Genomic DNA, 20,593 nt, shown 5'->3' with positions numbered 1-20,593 from the left:
GGAGAACTTCCATTTCACAAACTATATCTGTGGAGGCTAAAATCAAGTGATCAAGTGAGAAATAAGAGAGAATCGAAAGTATGTATACAAAAGTGGATGCTGAAACTATATTTATACTCCAGATAATCGGTAGCTTAAATTTAATAAAAATGCCAAGTTGTATAGTTTTCAAATAAGTCTTGCATGTTGCACTGTTGCAAGTCTTCAGACGCTAATGCGTAGTATTTTGATTTTAATTAATCTTTTAACTAAGTAGAACAGTAAGGCATCATCTGTCAGGCTTACTCTGCAACTTTGGGAAAACAACTGTGTAAAATGCTCTCAGTCATTGCAATTTGGGAAGAAACAATTTTTACCCAGAGTACATTGGTAAATACCAAACAAGAGTAAGATAGTAAAGGTTGGGTGTAAATAACAAGAAACCCTTGAGGTGTAAAGGGGACTATTCCCACAATTCAATCCATTTTGAGGTGAAAACCCTAGACTTAAGAAACTCAAAGTTCTGAGAGGATAAGCAGCTGCACTGGCGGCAGCAAGGCTTTAAGATATGGAAGAATCTGGTGATACGGAAATTGTTAAATCGAACTTGTTACTGAATACTCCGGTAATTCAGAAGAAGAAGAAAAAAAGGGAAAAAGAAAATCGAAATGCAAATAATCTGTATGTGCTGATTTGGAATTACTGGATGATCTCGGGAGGATTTTGTGGTTTCTACGTGGTCTTCTTTTACTTGTACTCATTCAAATCAAGATAGACCGATAGACTTGAATTATTCCATGGACCTTCAGATAACATCATCCTCAATCACCAAAAGAATGTTTGTAACGCGTATTGGTACCTCTCGATTCTTGGATAGTCCGGGAGATCAATGATTTTTAGACAAGATCCTGATTCTATTAAAACCGGTATTAAGGTAATGTTAAAATTGTAGTCTATGTGGTTTTTATTATGGATAAGAAGAGGGGAAAACTTGCTAATTAGTTTATTATTTATCCACATTTTTACATTTTTTTTTCTCAGATGGAAAATCGAACTGTTTTAAAGTATTTGTTTCACACTCTCTGATTAATCTAGTGTTTTGATTGTATTTTTGTTCCATTAACAGATTCCCAAAGGGTTCTCAGATTGGGTCTTGGTTGAAAAAGGAAAATTGTGAAAAGTGTTGCGTCTGTCCCGAAGGTCTTGATAATTACTCCCAATACACTAAGCATACAGATGATTATCAAAAAGAATCAGGTTAGGATTTAATCAACATGTTTTTGATTATTGGAGGCTGAAGTGGATAAGGACCACTGTCAGTAGCTCTTGATGTCTTACCATTTTTTTGTTGTTTGGTATGCCAAGGCTTTGGAGTTAATCCTTTTTACATGTTGAAAATTAAATCCATTCTAATTTCTGATGCAACATTGCAGCAGCTTAACACTCAGACCGACAGAAATAGAGCAGAAGTTGAGGCGATACTTACAAAAGCTCAGGCGGAAGTTTTAGCGATTCAGGCCATGACATCGCTATACTCTCCACGATACAAATGAAATTTGTCTTGCAGATAAACCCAAACGCGTTAACCGACAGGAGTGGAGGGATTTTGTGAAATTTTTGACTAGTGAAGAGCATCAGGTAAATTCATAACTTTGTTACATTCACTTATTAATTTTCCTCTTTATATTCATGTCTAATTTATACTGACTCGTGCTTTCGTAAGGTAATTTCCGGTCTCAATATCAAGAGTAGAGGCATCAAAATGCCAAGCACACGATGGGGGAGGAAAAACTCTTCTTGATGCAAATCTGAAATGGTACGTACATACATGCATATGTGATATGTTGGTCTTTACAGTCACTTTTCATTCCTGCAACTTGCAAGCTGTTCAAGGTTTATTATTTGGTCTTGGATTCAATTGTTCATGGTTGAAATATTTCTCATATTTGTCTGTATAAAGCATTACAAGACCTAGTTAAGAATGGGAGTACATATGCTAGTCAACATTTGATAGTGCTACACCATAAGCATTGTTTGTATCTGATTTGATGTACTATTTCTGGGTTTTACATGAATTAGGTTCGTTTTCTGTGGTGCAATTTGATTCCATGTTGCTTTTATATTCTTGTTTTCTAAATCCCGCATCAAAAACTTGTTACCATAATTTGTTGATGTTAGAATTTAGAAGCCCTGCTGAATTTTCTATGCTCAGTTAGACTGGTTCTTCCTCAAATACTTGACCACTTGTTTCCATGTCTTCAAGTTTTTTTGTTTAATACCTGAAGTATCTTTGTATTGGTTCTTATCAATCCGATGGAATTGGAACTGGTGTTTAAACTGTAGTAGTCAGTCAATTCTAGTTAGCTAATAGGTTTTGGGAACATCCTCTCAGCATAATATGACTCGAATGTGTTCTAATATTTAGGTGTATAATATTTTCCATACACTTGATTAGACAAATAGAGTGTCCAAGCCGCAAGCATTGGAAAGTTTTGTGTTTTCATTCCTTTTCGACATATTTTGATCCATCTTTGTGTTTGTGGCTGTTTACAATCTCTGCTTCTGCGACTGTATGACATTATCTTTATTAGACTACAACTGTCGAACCTATTTTGGTGTTCCATTGATCCTGTTTTGTGAATTTTTATGTCTGTTTTGAATTTTCCTTCCACCATATTTCAACTTTTTTCATATACTGTACATGCTTCTGGTAGTTAGAAGTTAGAACGATACCTGTTAGGGAAAGATATGCATGTTTATCTGCGATTTATAGGGGGGTAATTTGAGTGAGTAAGAATGATTAAATTACAAATTAGCATAAGCCTCGTAAATAGAGCTCCATTTTGTGTAATTTAATAAGAATGATTAAATTACAATTTAGAATAAGTGTCTGCCTTGGCATTCAGGATATGCTGTTTCTAAGAGTCTTCTTAGGTACACATGCTCATGCTTATATCGTTCTACTTGTGGCCACTTCGGTCTATCAAGCACTTTTAGTTTCCTGTATAAGTCTGCTTATTTCGTTGGTCATTTGTGAAATAATCAAACCTTATTCAACTGGTTCTTGGTTTGTGTAGGCATTGATTCTCATTCCAGTACATTTGCTTGTAGTGTTTGGGCAGTTTAAAGTGTGCTATTTTAATTTGATTTTAAATGAATCAGCTGCCATGGTTGTGACAGTTCACATTGAGTAACTTGGAGTAGGTTTACATTTATTTGTTGTAGCAATTTCTCATGCAGGACATTTATTATCTCTACATTTGCAGGTTATCTCTTTAACTACGCAATCCCGTGCTTTCAGATCTTAGTTCGACATTGAACGGGACAGTCTTGCATCTCTGTCAGATCTAGTAAGTGACTATCTCCAAAATGGGGTACTTTATCTTGTTGGTTATCGTAATACTTTCCTTGTCAGACGAAGTTGTTGATTATGGTTATAATATGTAATGCTGACATTAACCTTTTTTCTCCCAGGAGAAATCAGAAATTCTGCCTAATAAGGAGAACATGTTGCAGTTTCTGGAAATGGGTGTTTCCACACCGATGAGGTTTCAGCAGCCATCGACTCAAATGTTGTGTATCTCGATGCAAGTCTGAAATGGTATGTACATGCATATGTTGGTCTGTACAGTCATTTTTCATTCCTGCAAATTGAAAGCTATTTGAGGTTTGATTTAGTCTTTGGATTCGATTGTTCATGGTTGAAACATTTCTCATTTTTGTCTGTATAAAACATTACAAGACTTAGTCAAGAATGGGAGTACAATATGCTAATCGACATTTGATACTGCTACACCATAAGCATTATTTGCATCTGATTTGATGTACTATTTCTGGATCCTTACATGAATTAGGTTCCTCTTCTGTGGTGTGAATTGATTCTATGTTGTTTTTATTCCTGTTTTATACATCCCGCATCAAAAACTTGTTAGAACTTAGAAGCCCTGCTGAGTTTTCTATGCTCAGTTAGACTGGTTCTTCTTGAAATACTTGACCACTTGTTTCCATGTCTTCAATACCTGAAATATCTTTGTGTTGGTTCTTATCAATCCGATGTAATTTGGATGTAGTTGTCAATCAATTCTGGATAGCTTTTAGGTTTTCTGAAACATCCTCTCAGCATAATACGACTTGAGCGTATCCTAGTACACTAGATTAGACAAATAGAGTGTGCAAGCCGCAAGCATTGGAAAGTTGTGTGTTTTCATTCTTACCTACATATCTTGATCCATCCCTGTGTTTGTGGTTGTTTACAATCTTGATTCTATTTGAGACATGCAGGTTGTGATCATTTTGAGACTTGTATATCACATTTCACATCCACCTCATTAAACTGTGTCATAGGCTGCCCGCCCTTATTGGCTGGCTACATGACTACAAGTAAATACTGAAGCAACAGCACAGGTGGAAGATATTAAGAAAGGGAAGGTTACACTGTGAACCCTATCTCTACATACTAAATGCTATTGTTGAAGGTCATAGCAAGCTTTTTTTTCTTTTGAGGATGAAAACCTTGCATGTAGTAGTTGATGGCAAATCTTGGGTTAATTATCTGTAGTTTTTTTGTAAGAAAAATGGCATCAGGATGAAAAATTAAGATTTACTATCTCAACTTGGTTTTGTCTTCTTCCTGTGAAACCATCGCTCTTGCCAAAGAAAAAGTACAAGCACCGATAATCCTGTGGGAAACATTTATTAGTGGGGTTAATGATGCTAAGAAAAAGTTCTCTGGAATAATGTCGCGGACTTTCCTTTTTCAGAAAACCACCAACAGGAGCAAGGGTTACGACATAGAAGGAGCTGATCTAACAGAAATTGTTCAAATATAAGTTGTTGTTTTTAAACACTCGGGTAATACAGAAGATGAAGATCAAGAAGAAAATGCATGATTTATGTTTGATTTTCGGCATAGGCGGACTGGGAAATACTGGTTTCACCTCACAAGTTGGAAGTGAACCTTTAAGATTTTGTGGTTTTGGTGAAGAAAGTCTTCACTCAGTGGTTTGCGGTGTTTGCCTCTCTCAAGCCTAGAAGTTGCTGATTTCAAAATCCAAATGGACATCATCTCCTTGCTGGTTGTAAGTAAACTCATCAACATCATTTTTATTCTTGGTCTTGTATTCATTTTGAGATTTGATTAGAATTGTGTGGTTTTTAATTGAAATTAAGTAATCTTCTTTCTCCAACTGGACAGACCATTGAGGAGAATAAGAAGTGGATGTGGGCGGACTTCAGGTGAACATACTCAGCATAACCTTCAATTTTATCTTCTTTCAATCTTTTGGCATGTGATTAACTATAAAATTATTAGATAAGTTATCTTATGTTTGCTTGTTTTGGTGCCATATGGTCTTTTTTTTTTGTGCGACTTATGCACTGGATGATAAATTTATTGCAGGACTTGATGAACGCTATAAAAAGCTACCTTGTCTATTGCCTGTGAATATATAGGCTCAAGAAAACTAAATGGAAATTACATCACGATACAAACGAAATGTGTCTGGCAGATATGCGTTAACTGACAGGGATTCGAAGGATCTTGTGAAATTTTGGATCACGAAGCATCAGGTAAATCCATAACTCTGTCATGTGCACTTGGCAATTTTCTTGTTTACATTCATGTCTAATGTATTCTGACTTGTGTGTTCGTAAGGTATTTTCCAATCGCAATAACAAAAGCTGAAGGCATTAACAGCAGGTGCACAATGGGGAGAAAAAACTTTTCTCAATGCCAATCTGAAATGGTACTTACGTGCATATGTTGGTCTTTATAGTCGCTTTTCATTCCTGCAACTTGGAAGCTATTCCAGGTTTATTATTTGGTCTTTCATTTGACTGTTCATGGTTGAATTATGTCTCTTATATGTCTGTGTAATCCATGAAAACTAGTGGGATAACCTTGTATGTTCCAAGCTGAACTTTGAACAAATTAGGACTGACATTAAAATCTTTTCTGTTTCCAGGTTGCCATGAGAGTCAATGATATCATTACTTCTGGAGCTAAGCCTGTATTTTTCCTCGATAACTATGTTACAAGCCATCTCGATGTTGAATTGACTGAAAAGGTGGACAAAAGCTAGTGTTTTAAGAATGTTCAAGGGTTTTTTTTAAAAAAAATTCTTCTACTGTTTTTCCCTCCGACGTTCGTCCCTGTATGTGACAGCCCTGACTTTTTCTTTGCTTATTCAGGTCATAGAAGGCATTGTTGATGGATGCACGCAATCTGACTGCGTTCTTTTTGGAGGAGAGGTAATCCATGAGTTATCTTAACTAATCTTTCGTTTTCGTGTCTTTCTTTATTTTCCCCTGTGGTAAATGATATCATTATAATACAAGCTGCATGCCAAATTAATCCCACAAAATGTATTTTGGATTTCTCTTGGGCGCGTTTAGAACGATGCTTGTCAATAAAACTGAACGAAACCTCTACTTTTTTGGCCATTCCATGTCGACTTTCCCTTAGCCATAGGTAAAAGGAATAGGCATGTGTCATATAGTAAAAGCATGTGACCCTTCCAACAAAATCCAATAACGATTAGAGAGAACCCCTGAAATTCGAGGTACCTACCCCATGGTCTTAGAGGTGGTCAGACAAAATTCTGATTTGTAAGGGTCGGGTCCTGCTTCAATTTTCCATGACCTACACATGCACCCACCCCCTGTTGTTATAAACCTTAGTCAGTATTCAGTCCCAGTTATCTATCTTTTTATCCCCACTCCCTAAATCTCTTTAACACTACTAGTTCTCATCCTCCTCTTATTCGACACTTGCTGGTGTAGTGGTAGTATATCTTGAAAACGACCAGTCAAGAGAAATAGAAATATAGAAGATAGCTTAGACAAAATTCCCTCGAATGGCCAGCTCTGTTCTAAGCTGCTTTCTTTTGTTATTTTTAGTCATTGTTTTCCATATAAATGAGTATATAATTTACAATTTACTTTATGCAATTGGCTTGCAGAAATATTGAATAGCTACCGGCACTCGTGCAGCACCCATTTCTTAGGCTTCTGAGAACATGCTATTCTAATCTTATGAAGTGTCTGAGTAACAATTTTTATGAAGAAGAAGCCGATTCCTGTGAAAAACTGTTGCATTCCCATGTGCTATATGTACAATACTGTGGTGCCTCTGGTCTGATGCAAACGCGCTAATTCTTGGTGCAGGATACATGTGATTAGAGTATGAACAAGTAGACTATTGAGTCTGTGCATAGTTTGTCTCTGATGTGCCTGCAATAAGGGTAACAGGAAAAATCAATACCTTACTAGGATGGGATGTCTGAGGGATTTTTTATTCTTGGTGTTTCCGCTGGCCGCTTGTAAGATTAGTGAAGCCTGAACTTCACTAGCTAAAAAAATAGTAAGATTCTACCTGGGGTTCACTATATTTCTTAACTCAAGTAGAATCTTACTGGGTTCTGCACGTCTTTGATGTAGACGGAAAGCTCTTGTTGCAGCGTTGCAGTGTTTAGAAGAAGAAAAAAAAGAACATTTTTCTTTTTGTTTGCCAAGTGACTGTAACATTCTGGTTCATGTACTGAAACAATTGAACAGTAAAGGCTGTGGAAATGGGTTTGAGTTGCCTGTGTTCAAAGTCACTGGTGGTATAGTCATAGTTGGTTATTAGGCTTTGTCAGTCAGTTATCATGTATGTAATATCTATGTATTATGTTAATTAGGGTTGTTAATGGGCTGAAGTGTCTTTGGACAATGACAGAGATCTCCACCGGCCACAAATTACCGCTAAAACATGATCCAATTTGAGGCATGTAGGTTCTACTCATTTTGAGACACAGGTAGTTTTGAAAACTCAGCAACTTTTGTATTTAAACAGTGAGTGATAGCACAGGTGGGAGATATATAGGAAGAAAGTTTCAAATTGAAGTTCATAATGCTAAGGTTGTTACTTGTGGATCGATTTTGGAGCTTATTTTTGGAATTGAGAAATGTGAACTGATTTGATAGCAGTTTGTTTTTGTCTTTCTTCCTTGTTTTCATTGTGGTGAAAGCATTTGAGGTGCATTATTGTTATGAACTGGTTGCCGATCCAAGAAAGTCGTTGTTTTGTAGCAGAGTTGAAATCAGTAGGTATAACAAAAGTAAAATGGCTAATCATGTTATTCGCCTGATGTGTCGCTTTCTTGGCGTTGTTCCTCTGTCGTTGTTACTCGGATCAGGTGCTGTGTCATCAACTGATATAGAGAGGAAAATAAAGGGGTCCATTAGCAACATGACATGGGCCCAGAATGCCTATTTTGAGTTAACGACGGAGATTTCCGGCCAAACGATTAAAGAGAGGAGACAAAATTTAAGATAGGAAATACACGCATAACCATAAGGAAGCAAACAAGAATACTGAGTACTAACATGCCAAGCTGATGCAGCTTCTAATCGGCCGTATTCGGGTTGCGCGTAGAATGTAGTAATGCAACTTATGTTTTTGTTGGCTCACTAAGCCGGTTTTTCGTTCACGGCTAATGTTTAAAAATCTCAGTTTATACATGTACGGATGTACCGGTAGAATAGATCAACATTGGCAATTTGACATAGTATTACGCAAACTACAAGAAAACAGACTTGTCCACTTCTCTGTGACTATGACTATGACAATGACAATGAGAATGAGCGCACGACTCTCTGGTACTAAAAATCAACTAACATAGCTCCTGCCTCCATTTCTAACTTTTTCCTTTTACATGGTAACTATGGGTGGTAGTGAGCTATCTCTCCATCAATAAATATAATCCCTTTTTCATATTTTTTTTTAATAAAGAAAACCCTCCTGGACTCAAACTTACAGTACCCATCATCATTCCATTTCATTTCTTTAGATCAAAACGTACTCTCTTTATATTCTTCATTAAAAGATATGGAAGGTGTTGGAAGAAAAGTTACCAATAAATCAAAGTTGTTTGGGTTGTTGTTGCTAAAGAAGAAGAGCAAGAGGAAAATGATGAATGAAGTAAGAAACTTGGTTTATGTCCTAATTCGGACAATCGGTATGAGCGGACACGGAAATGGATCAACTTTCTTACTTTCCCAAACATGATTCGTAAGAACGAAGGGTTTTGTGAGAATGAGTCTTCTTGAACGAAGTGAATATGAAGATTGAAGATTCATACACTTAACGCAACACTATGGTTTTTGGTAAGTGTAGTTAAAACAATCGCCTATCAATGGAAGAAAGAAGTATTTGTGAGTGTGGATATACGTCGGAGTTTAAGAACGGTGATGATTGTTATTTTTTGCTGCGGAAAGTGTCACTCATAAGCACAAGATGTGCGTGTTACTTGCATGGGAGTCTTATTGCGGAATATATTCATAATTTTCTGGATTTCATGCGAGACTCTGCGTGTTGTACTTTTCATTCTGGATTCAATCCTCGAAGTTGAACTAACTATCCAAAGTGCTCGCGATATATACGGTTCCCTTTTCTTTTTATATAAATAACTGATCATCCGGCCAGTATGCTATTATTCGATATAAGATTTTTGGGTACTATTTTTCTGTTTGCTTATCATCCAACCAAACCGCGAATGAGTTCGCACCTAACATACATGGGATGCATGGTGATATGATATGGGAATGGGATGGAGTTGTCTCATTATGCCTAGAGGATCAAAGTCCAGCTAGTCTTATTTCTTTAATTTCCGACTTTTTACATATAAGTGGGAATTAGTACTGACATCCAGAATCAAATAAACAAAGAAAAATACAAGTGGTGAACAACTTTGATGAATATTCAACTGATTCTTTTTCCCCTATTCTAATAAAGCCATAGCACAATTGACGGGCACATTAGACTTGAAATCTTGTAGTTTCCTATATATAAGTTTAAGTTAAATTTAAGATCGTTCACTAAATAAGATCACTATCATCTGTATATATATATATATATATTAGTCACTAAACCAAATGAATCCAGAAACTACTCAAGTTGTTCGACAGATTTCAAAATGCACCATCAAACCACACAAAGTTTTTGAAGAATCAAAACAACCACACTATTTGACTCCATGGGATCTATCTTTTTTCAATGCACATTACATTCAACAGGGTCTTCTCTTTCGGAAACCCGCACCTTCATTAGAAGATCCAAACCCAACCATAACCTTCATTCATCGAATTAAACAATCTCTCTCGATAACACTAACTCATTTTTACCCTCTTTCAGGCCGTATGGTGACAAAAAAACAAGACAAGCCACCATTTTATGGAATTTACGTAGACTGCAGCAATGACTCTCTAGGAGCCGAGTTCATTCATGCTGCTGCAGATATAACCATGTTGGACATTCTTACCCCGATCGATGTGCCCCGAATTGTTCAATCATTTTTTGCGCTCGAGGGAGCCATTTGCCATGACGGACACACAGAGCCTCTGTTAGTGGTGCAGGTGACCGAGTTATTGGACGGCATTTTTGTGGGATGCATATTCAACCATGTTATAGGTGATGGGACCTCTTACTGGAAATTTTTCCATGCATTTGCAAAAATCAATAGGAGACTAAGCAAAGGAGGAGAAGGTGATAAAAATATTGACTGCAATATTTCTCCTCCACCAATAACTAAACGCTGGTTTATGGAAAGGGACGGAGACTCATTCCTCATCAACCTTGGATTCTCTCACCATAAAGACTTCATCGACCGATACGAACCGCCATTACTCAGAGAAAGAATGTTCCATTTCACTGCAGAATCACTGGCAAAACTCAAAGCTAAAGCCAATGAAGAAGAATGTAACACAAAAACTACTCAAATCTCTTGTTTTCAAGCCTTAAGTGCTCATGTATGGAGGTCAATAACACGGGCACGTCGACATCATCCTCCTCATGGAAAAACTGTTTGCAAGTTAGCAATTAGCGACAGGCTGAGACTGAACCCACCTTTGTCTGACAACTACTTCGGTAATTGCGTTCAAACAGTTTGTGCGACTACAACTATTGGGGACCTATTACATCACGGTATTGGATGGGCGGCCTTGATTTTGCACGAGGCTATTAAGGAACACACTGATGAGAAGATCCGAGGATTGGCCGAGGATTGGATGAAGAAACCACGTATATATCAGATGAGGCCAATTTTCGACATGGCTAGTGTAAGGATGGAAATTTCACCTAGATTTGACGTTTATGATTGTGATTTTGGGCTGGGAATGGCAGTGGCTGCACGTAGTGGATTTGCTAATAAATTCGATGGGAAGGTGACATCATACCGTGGTCTAACAGGGATAGGGAGTGTGATGCTGGAGGTTTGTCTTGCGCCTGAATCAATGAGCGCACTTGAATCTGATGCAGAGTTTATGAATGCTGTATCTCCTCATGCAATTCATTCCGAACATCTTGCCTGTGTTTGATTACCTTTGCTAAATGTTGCTTACGTACTATTTTTCTGTTTGCTTATCATCCAACCAAACCGCAAATGAGTTGGCATATTAGGCTACTAAATCTCGTTCAGTTTGCTTATCATTAGACTGCAAAGTAATTACAAGTTATTCTAATCCTTCTAACAGAGAGATATACACAGCTGTGGGATAAAAATATATATCTGTTAATCCATTTATCCAACAAAACATTCAAGGTACATATACTAAAATTAGACTTTAAAGGTTAAAAACTAGTGTTCCAAGAGTAGTAGTAAGAAAATGGATAAGCATTGATCAATACAGGAAATGACTATTTTAAGCAAAAACTAATTTAAGATTACATTTCTAGATATATAAACCACATAATCTAATTGAATTAAAACATCGCCCTCATTTTCGCCCTTTGCTAAAGAAAATTTAGCTTCACAAAGATTATCTTTGGTGTGTCAGCAGCATTATTAAAGTGTTGAGTACCAAGATTATTTTTCCATAAAAGTTGGTTCAAGGAGAAACTAAAAAGACCTTTCAAGTTGTTTCAAGATCGCAGTAAAATGGCGGGAGGTATGGTTATTCAAGGAGATACAAAAGATTATGGTGGAAAGATTACCATGTTTGTGCTCATGACTTGTCTGGTGGCCTCATCTTTGGGTATGACTTGGGGATTTCAGGAGGAGTAACGTCCATGGACGTGTTTCTGGAGAAGTTCTTTCCTTCGGTATATAAAAAGATGCAAGATGATACCGGTAAAACTAATCAGTACTGCAAATTTGATAGTCAGGTGTTAACAAGCTTCACTTCTTCTCTGTACATTGCGGCTTTGGTTGCTTCATTTGCTGCCTCCGTAACAACGAGAATCTTCGGAAGAAAAGTTTCAATGCTTGTAGGAGGGATTATATTTTTGATCGGTTCGGCCCTTAATGGTGCTGCCACAAATGTCACGATGCTCATTCTCGGTCGGATATTACTTGGTATAGGTGTAGGGTACGCCAACCAATCTGTTCCAGTTTATCTGTCAGAGATGGCACCTGCAAAACTGAGAGGAGCCCTTAACATGGGATTTCAACTGGCCATCACAATTGGAATATTGGTAGCAAATCTGGTGAATTACGGTACCGCCAAGATCAAAGGTGGATACGGATGGAGAGTTTCACTGGCTCTTGCAGCCGTACCAGCAATCATAATGACTGTTGGTGCCGTTTTCCTTCCGGACACCCCAAATTCACTCCTTGAAAGAGGTCATCAAGACAAGGCTAAAATTATGTTGCAGAAAATCCGAGGAAACCAAGAAGTGGAAGAAGAATTTTAAGACCTTATCGAGGCAAGCGAAGCAGCAAAGAAGATTGAACATCCATGGAGGAACATATTGCACCCAGATACAGGCCTCAACTCATCATGTCCATTATGATTCCGTTCTTCCAACAGTTCACTGGCATCAACGTCATCATGTTTTACGCACCAGTCCTATTTAAGACTATAGGCTTCGGTGATGATGCAGCACTTATGTCCGCTGTTATCACTGGACTCGTCAACATGTTTGCCACTTTTGTTTCTATCAGCACAGTCGACAGAGTTGGTCGAAGAATGTTATTCCTCGAAGGTGGAATTCAGATGCTCATCTGTCAGATCCTAGTAGGAGTCATACTCGGCATGAAGTTTGGAGTAGAAGGAGTTGGATCCATGTCGAAGTCGAGCTCATATCTAGTACTAGTCTTGATCTGTGCATATGTTGCGGCATTTGCATGGTCATGGGGACCTTTGGGATGGTTGGTTCCAAGTGAGATCTTCCCTCTGGAGATCAGATCAGCAGGACAAGCTATCAAAATATCAGTCAACATGTTTTTTACCTTTATCATTGCCCAAGCATTCCTTACCATGCTTTGTCACATGAAGTTTGGTCTGTTCTTCTTCTTTGGCGCGTTTGTCTTGATAATGACTCTCTTCATTTTCTTCTTCTTGCCTGAGACGAAGAACGTACAGATTGAAGAAATGAACAATATATGGAAAAAACATTGGTTCTGGGGTAAATATATCCCAGATGATGCTGTCGTTGGTGTCCACCATACATCCACGACGGTTTCTACTTACTGATCGTAGTATTGCATTATTCTCATACGTGTTTTTGGTCGATTCAACTGATTTCGCTCCAGGTTGAAACTAAATCTGGTAATAGCAGTTGCTGCAAGCAATTGACGGCATTGTAAAAGTTGAAATTTGAACAGAGAAAAAAAGAAGTGCACTGGAAAGGAATCTAAAAAAAAAGAAAGAAAAAAGAGCTGCCAAGACTCGGTATGACTATGTCAGGCCTAATGTATATACGATCTGTTGTATTTTTTCTTTTCATGAAATGAAACGTATTTTTTTCACCAGAGTTTCTCCGTAATCACTCATGCTCATGCACCTTGTCAGAAATTCAGATGGCAGATAAAAACAAACAAAATAAAATGGTTATTTGTTGACAGTGGGATTTGAACCCACGCCTTTCGGACCAGCGCCTTAAGCTGGCGCCTTAGACCAACTCGGCCATATCAACTTGTTGCCGATTAGTTCATTGTAGCGAACATGTGATAATACTAAGCCCCTTTCAGCAGACCGAAAGAGAATTATACATATCTGTATTCCGGATCCTAGTTAGCAGGCAATTTCCAAGGGGGCAAAGTGCATCTCCGACTCAGCCCTGAACAGAAGATTCAAAAGATCTATCGTCAGTTGCTCAATGGCTGTAGATATAAATCTGCACAACATATATTTTGAAGGGGACTGTCAGGCTCGTATATCTGCTATTTGGCCGGGTACGTCCTCCTGAATCCTGATTGTATTTTGGGTCTGCTAAAGGAGACTTTTTATAAGTGTAAAGGTGGAATACATCCATCTTACATCTTCCACGCCACCTCAGCATTTGGAACTGTGGATGGAAGTGTAAGTGTAATTGTGGAATCCAGAGGAACGCTATTAAGAATAGCGTTAAACACTAATAAGAATAGCGCATCAAAACGTTATTAAGAATAGCGCTCGATTTGAGTCAACGGTCAGAACGCTATTGTTAATAGCGCCGAGCGCTATTGTGAATAGCGTTTAACGCCATTATCAATAGCGTCGAGCGCTATTGTTCAGAACACCATCGACCCCTTCCCCAGTTCAGTTCGTTCATCTTCTTCTCTTCTCTCAAACATAAGAAAAACCAAACCCTAAAACCCCCCTTGTTGATTTCTGGCATGATGGTTCAAATCAGTGAAATTGGTTCAAAGGGTTTGTTCTTGGCGTCATAAGGAATCTAAGCATACTTCAATTTCTCAATTTGATTGAGAATCCAAAGAAAGGTTAGTGAAATTGTAATTTGAGTTTATTTTATGGTTTGATGAAATGTTAGGGCTTTAGATGATATGATTGTTGATTGTATGCATGATACCCTATTGTTTGATGAATGATAACAATTGTGATTCCGACTATGACGAATTTGACATGTGATTTAGGGTTTTAGATGATGAACATTGTGTATTGCGTGAAATTTCCATGAGATAATGAATTAACATGTTTTAGTTACATTATGTAAACAATTAAGTGCATTGTGTGACTAGTTTTTATTTGATGATTTTGTATAGATATGGACATGGATGTGTGTATGTTGTTGACTGCAAAAGAGTGGGATGAGAAACATGTTTCTACAAGTATAAACCCACATGATAAACAACGTGATATTGTTTTTAGAAGTAATTTGGAGGACCTTGAGGATTTATATAATCGTGTAGTGGTTCATGAAAGCGCTAGTGAAGTTATTCAAAATTCCGGACTTGCTAGATTTTTTGAAATTAGAATTAAGAGAGATAGTCAACAACTATCTTATGGTATCATAGAGAGGTGGTGGTATAGCACCAATTCGTTTCATTTCCCAAACTTTGAAATTGGTTTCACCCCTTTAGATTTTGTTCACTTATCCGGAATTCCTATTGGAAATAGTCGTAGAAGATTGGAATACGTCGCTACAAATAGATGGAAAAGTAGAGAAAATCAAGAACTAGAGAATACCTACTTTGCACCTATGCATGGGTATGCAAACTACAGCAAGAAGTCGGGTGATTTTCCTATTAGTTGTCTCGCAAAATATATTAAGGAAAATCCAATTAATGATGAAAATTGGGAGATTATGACTCGATACTTCTTACTGTGGGTGATTTCAAAAATTTTAATGGCACGTAGCACTACAAGAGCAAGCAAAGGTTGGATCGCTTCCTTGCGTGATTTGAATGCAATTCCTGATTATGATTGAGGTTCGGCTTGTTTTAGTCACTTGTATAGTAGCATGAGTGCGGTTGTTAGAGGTGGAAAAAACATGTGTGGAATGGAGATACTTCTAGAATATTGGTTTTACATATACTTTCGTACTTTGACGCATTTTCTCAAAGAATATGTACCTCTTGATGTATGGCATGCGATTATGATATTTAAGAAAGATAGTCTAGTGAAGTTTCAAAGGGATAGTGCTAAACACTCCCTTACTACAGCTCACCAACAAATTGAGTTGAGGACTATTGTTGGAACGTTATGGAAACTATGGTCAACTAGTGTGTATAGAGATCATCCTGATATAGTGCATGGTCGTGAACTCTTCATGCGAAGAGTGGCTTTCTATAATCCGAAAAGCGATAATAATATCATGTATCTTGGTGAACGGTTTTTAAGGAAAACAAGGGGATTTATAACAATTCCAAGAAGTTCACGTGAAAGTTTGGAAGACCTTGTTAACCCACCAGATCCTATTGATGTGGTTGAAGGAAGAGACTATAAACATGTTGAATAGAGTTGATATGCGTGGTGGTGGAAGCAACAATCTATTGGATTTTTGCTTCAAGAAATGCTGCGTCAAGATAACAGAGATAAAGTTGGAGCTGCAAGTACTCAAGATCCAACATTTCTTGTGAATCAGGTCCCCCCAATACATCCAACACGGTATATGTATGACAACATCTCACAAGTTTCACCTGAATTTCCAGAAACTCCATGGTATATCGTACGCTCAGACAGTGAAGGCAATCGTGTTCAAGTGCCTTTGCAACCACCCGAAGCTCCTCCATTTACGTAGGATAGCAGTTAGGGAACAAGGGTTAGTAATTTTTGGTTTTAACTCTTTCAATTATTTTTTTTGCCATATTTTTATGATTTTCTTTACACATTAAAAGCTCTTTAACATATTTTCTATGTTGGTGTTTCTTTTCAGGAGCAATGGAAAGATCTAGCGCTCAATTTTGCTACGTAAAATGTTACAAAGGACAATTATTGGTTTGAACAAGATCGTGCTACGTTAAATGTTACAAAAAAAAAATTAGTTTCAATTCATAGGTAAAGAAACAGGAATGATGTGAGAATAGTGTAAAATAAAGAAATAGTAGCTAACGCAGTTCTCAATAGCGCTAAATGCTATTTTCAATGGCGCTCAACGCTATTATGAATGGCGCTCAATAATGCTATTGTGAATAGCGCTGAACGCCATTGTTAAGAGCGCTTGACTTACGCTATTCCTATTAGCGTTGAGCGCTATTCTTATTAGTGTTCCTTGTCTTTTACTGCGCTATTCTTATTGGAGTTAAGCGCTATTCTCAATAGCGTTCAGATGGATTCCACAGATCCTTCCATCATTTCATGAAACCCTGCTTGGATTTTCTGTGGAATTTCCCAACTTGGAAGCCACTAGACTTGACAATCCATGGTTTTTCCATACTTGGAATATGATGGATTCCACCGTAAGACTTGTTATAAACGTTGGTCAGCATTCAGTCCCAGTTATTTATCTTCTCTCTAGATCTCTTTAACACTACCAGTTTTGATCCTCCTCTTGCTTACAACAGTTACAACCACAACCACCATTTATTCAAATATTAAAGCGTGCATACACAGAGAATACACAATTCGACTGGTTAAAGAAAGCATGGATATAGTTCCTTAATAGAAATTTGAGAACGATAACTTATTTAGATGGTGTCAGGTACCCGCGTTCCTTAACATCTTTGAAGAAACCTACCAATTCGTTATAATCTGGGAGATTATTTTTTATCACAGGAATTTGTTTGAATCTTGGGTTAAGTGGCAAAATGCCCCAATTTGGACTATAACGTTGTGAAAATGCCCCAGACGTTAGGCAAAAGATCAAAATGCCCAAAACGGAATCGAAATGCCCCAATCTGTTATGTTTTGCGTCTGACATGGTTAAGTGGTCAAAACAATAAGCGTGTGGCCCCGCACGTGTAAATAAATATCATTTATACCCTTCTGTCATAATGCCCCACAAGCACGTGACTACTTAACCATGTGCCACATTTAGTTAGATTGTGACACGTGGCTAGACTAAAATTGGACGGCCAGAGATGAAGTGGTTACATTTACTGAAATGGATGTTTCTTTTTCTAAAATGACCAGCATGTCCTGTTAGCTAGGATTGCGACACGTGGCTATTCTTTTAGTTGGACGGCTGGAGATTTGGTTGTTATATTTACAACAATGGTTTTTTTTAAGAGAATGACCACCGTGTCCTACAATCTAAGATTGCAACACGTGTAACATGAGTTCAAATCAACGGCTACATATTTCGACTGTTTTAAATCCGACCGTTGTAGATTCCGACCGTTGTAATAACAGTCACTTTCTTGTCTCGCCTGACTTATATAAATGGGGAATTTTCACAGCCTTAAATCAGTATATTGGTTTTTTTTCTTCAAAATGGCTGCTAGCTCAAGTGAGAAAATGAAAATGGTAAGAGCAATTTCAAGATTTTTTCAAAGAAGAACATAGTTAAGGGGTGAGTATCTTATCCATCTTACTTTAATTTTTACTTAATTTGCAGGAATGTGAGATGTGCAACGAAAATAATCATCAATCAATTGATTGTCCTTGGATCTACAGTAGGTGTAAATTAGTTCCTTGTAATGGTATTCGGAAACTTTTAAAGGTCAAAGAATGTGCTAATTCAGGGAAGAAATTCTTCTCTTGCTCTAATCTTATGTGTTCATACTTCGAATGGTTTGATGATGCTATTAAAACCATGACACCTCAGTACAAAGGAGGTTGTAAAGCTTGTGTTGGTGATCACAAATTTGTTGATTGTCCTTGGTCACATACTCCTTGTATCAACCCCAAATGCAATTCAACTAAGGTGATGATGTTAAACATAGCTCAAACATCATCGAATTATGGTATTGGCTACCTAAAATGCAAAAAATGTGAAGATTTCCAATGGGTGTCTGATGCTATCTTTGTGGAAAAACAAAAGCAATCTTATAAGTCTGAAGATCAAATTTGTGCACAGTTTAAAGACAAAGTGAAGGTAAAGTGCAGAATTAGAAGTTAATGTATGTAAACAAAAGCAATGTAACAGATTTGAAGGATTTATCAATCTAATGTTAGTTTGCAGAACTGAGTACTTTAAAAAGCATACTTTAAAAACCATAGATTCATAAAAAAAATATTGTCAACATTCATAAAACAGAACTGAGTACTACTATCTCTGCCATTACAAGTTCATAAGTCTATAAATGCTAAAATAAATAAGGAAAAACAGGAACCCAACATTTCTGATATTACTGATATTTAGAGTTAGGCTTTCTAACCCTTTTTGATGGTGGCTCAGAAATGTTGATTGTTTGGCTAGAAATATTAACAGTACCATGATAAGTCTGGTTAAAACAGGCAGATGAAGGTGTAGAAGAAGTAGATGGATGTGTTACCTTCCTTTTGGGTGCAGTGGAGGAGGATGGTGCAGTTGTCTTACCCTTTTTCTGGGAACCAGCTGAAGAAGTAGATGTTGTAGTAGCAACTGCTTTGCCCTTTGACAATTGTGGTACCTCAGCTGATTTCTTTGATGCAGATGATGTTGCTTTCTTTGATGCAGATGTTGATGCAGTATTTGGTGCAGACAAGGCCTTCCTCATCTTCTTTGTTGGTGCTGAAGTAATACATAACTCATCCCCATTAACAGAACACTCCATTCTCACTCCTTTCTTCTTGGGGTTGGATCCAACTGGAGGACCTTGACAGGTTAGAATGTTATGATCAATACCTTTACATACACTGCACTTTGTTACTCTTTTTCGCGGCTTGTTCTTCTCATACCAGGACTTCTTTCTTTTGACACAAGGTCTTCCCTTATCTCTCAATCTGTGTGGATGTATAATCTTGATACCAGTATGCAAAAGAAATAAGTTTAGGGTTAGTATACTTTAAATGCACATATCTAGAGAATAATGAAAAAATAATAATACAATAAAGTAAAAGGACAAAAGTAGATAATGTTATTCATTGAAAAGATTCTCAAAACAAGAATACTTGAAAACAGACAATGGAAAAAGTTAAAGCATTTGAAAGAAAGTTATGGTTATCAAACCTTATTGGGATACTCATCAATGTCTCTCAATGGTGTTATTTACCATGAGTAGGTGGTTCTTATAGTAGTCTACTGTGTAGTATTTACTGCAGTACATGCACACATAATTGATCCAATCACTCATCATACATTTATTGCATAACCACATTCAACTATTTAGGTGTAGTAAATTTACTCACTTGGACCAATCAGGATTCAATTTAAACAATGCAACTACACCATGTATGCAGGGGAACTTCCTCAATTGCCATTGTCGACATGTACAAGATTGTTCTTCCATCCGAACAACAAACACTTTGCTAGTAGCTTTGTTAGTAATCGCATACACTTTGCGCTCTATAGAAGGATCACATTCATAGTTACCTCTAAGATCACACATCACCTTAATGAGATCTTTCCAGCAGGAACAAGGTCACCAGCTTGCCAAGTTGCAGCAAGCTTTCTTCTATTTGAAAACAACACCATCACCAAATGTGTGTACATATCGATCAATTGAGTGAGAGGCTTGTCTCTGAATTTCAGGGCCATGTTATTAAAACTTTCTGAAAAGTTAGAGTAGATGTGCTCACAAGCAACATCATGAGGAAACCATGACCTTCCCAAGACTTAGGCTCTGCATCAATCAGGTATTGATATGCAGCTGAACTTATCTCTGCAATTTCTTGCATGGCCTCCTAGAAAATAGGTGTCTAAGTTAATTCATTTGATGCAATAAGGCTTGACTGAAAGAATGAACATTCATTATAACCAAACATTTCTTACCTCCCAGTGATGATACTTGTATGCCTTTGCAGCCTGCCAAAAAGGTGTGTGAGTCTTGGATTTCTGAATCCCTTGGTCAAGAAATTCTTGTATAAATGCCTGGAAAGAAAAAAAAAGGGC

The 20,593-nt window shown here is 37.4% G+C and overlaps 2 protein-coding genes, 1 long non-coding RNA gene, 1 other non-coding gene and 1 pseudogene across 10 annotated transcripts; 3 read left to right on the top strand and 2 right to left on the bottom strand.

Annotated features, from left to right (window-relative positions):
- The first annotated feature begins 266 nt into the window (after positions 1-266).
- Positions 267-7,955, top strand: LOC113314519. Of its 5 annotated transcripts, XR_003342458.1 has the most exons (14): positions 270-913; positions 1,106-1,236; positions 1,413-1,617; positions 1,703-1,795; positions 3,246-3,329; positions 3,454-3,580; positions 4,261-4,407; positions 4,740-5,057; positions 5,174-5,214; positions 5,378-5,547; positions 5,633-5,723; positions 5,943-6,044; positions 6,169-6,228; positions 6,939-7,955. It is a non-coding gene; the product is annotated as an uncharacterized LOC113314519 (long non-coding RNA). The 5 variants fall into 5 exon arrangements; XR_003342462.1 differs by having other exon boundaries at positions 267-913; positions 4,261-5,057; positions 5,633-5,789; XR_003342459.1 differs by having other exon boundaries at positions 268-913; positions 1,416-1,617; positions 4,261-5,057.
- A 1,939-nt stretch (positions 7,956-9,894) lies between these two features.
- LOC113359343 (uncharacterized acetyltransferase At3g50280-like) lies at positions 9,895-11,334 on the top strand. Its single transcript, XM_026602997.1, has one exon. It carries the CDS (start codon positions 9,895-9,897, stop codon positions 11,332-11,334), a length of 1,440 nt encoding a protein of 479 aa, XP_026458782.1.
- Positions 11,335-11,894: 560 nt separating this feature from the next.
- LOC113359334 lies at positions 11,895-13,431 on the top strand (annotated as a pseudogene).
- Positions 13,432-13,793: 362 nt separating this feature from the next.
- Positions 13,794-13,873, bottom strand: TRNAL-AAG. Its single transcript has one exon. It is a non-coding gene; the product is annotated as a tRNA-Leu (tRNA).
- Positions 13,874-18,852: 4,979 nt separating this feature from the next.
- On the bottom strand, positions 18,853-20,303 carry LOC113336083 (putative protein TPRXL). Of its 3 annotated transcripts, XR_003353611.1 has the most exons (3): positions 19,891-20,303; positions 19,712-19,797; positions 18,853-19,502 (listed from the first exon to the last, which is right to left on the bottom strand). XR_003353611.1 is itself a non-coding variant. In XM_026582074.1 (2 exons), exon 2 carries the CDS (start codon positions 19,314-19,316, stop codon positions 18,909-18,911), a length of 408 nt encoding a protein of 135 aa, XP_026437859.1. In that variant the 5' UTR covers positions 19,317-19,502; positions 19,712-20,303; the 3' UTR covers positions 18,853-18,908. The 3 variants fall into 3 exon arrangements, 2 of the variants coding, with proteins under 2 accessions (XP_026437859.1, XP_026437865.1); XM_026582074.1 differs by having other exon boundaries at positions 19,712-20,303; XM_026582080.1 differs by lacking the exon at positions 19,712-19,797.
- Between the last annotated feature and the right edge of the window lie 290 nt (positions 20,304-20,593).

This window comes from Papaver somniferum, chromosome 1 (assembly GCF_003573695.1).
Source record: "Papaver somniferum cultivar HN1 chromosome 1, ASM357369v1, whole genome shotgun sequence".
NCBI classification, from domain to species: Eukaryota; Viridiplantae; Streptophyta; class Magnoliopsida; order Ranunculales; family Papaveraceae; genus Papaver; species Papaver somniferum.
This window is presented reverse-complemented; position numbering and strand designations above follow the sequence as displayed.

Bases quoted from the DNA above. Each gene is read 5' to 3' on its own strand.
- LOC113336083 (XM_026582074.1), bottom strand. From the start codon at position 19,316: ATGGAGTGTTCTGTTAATGGGGATGAGTTATGTATTACTTCAGCACCA.
- LOC113359343 (XM_026602997.1), top strand. From the start codon at position 9,895: ATGAATCCAGAAACTACTCAAGTTGTTCGACAGATTTCAAAATGCACC.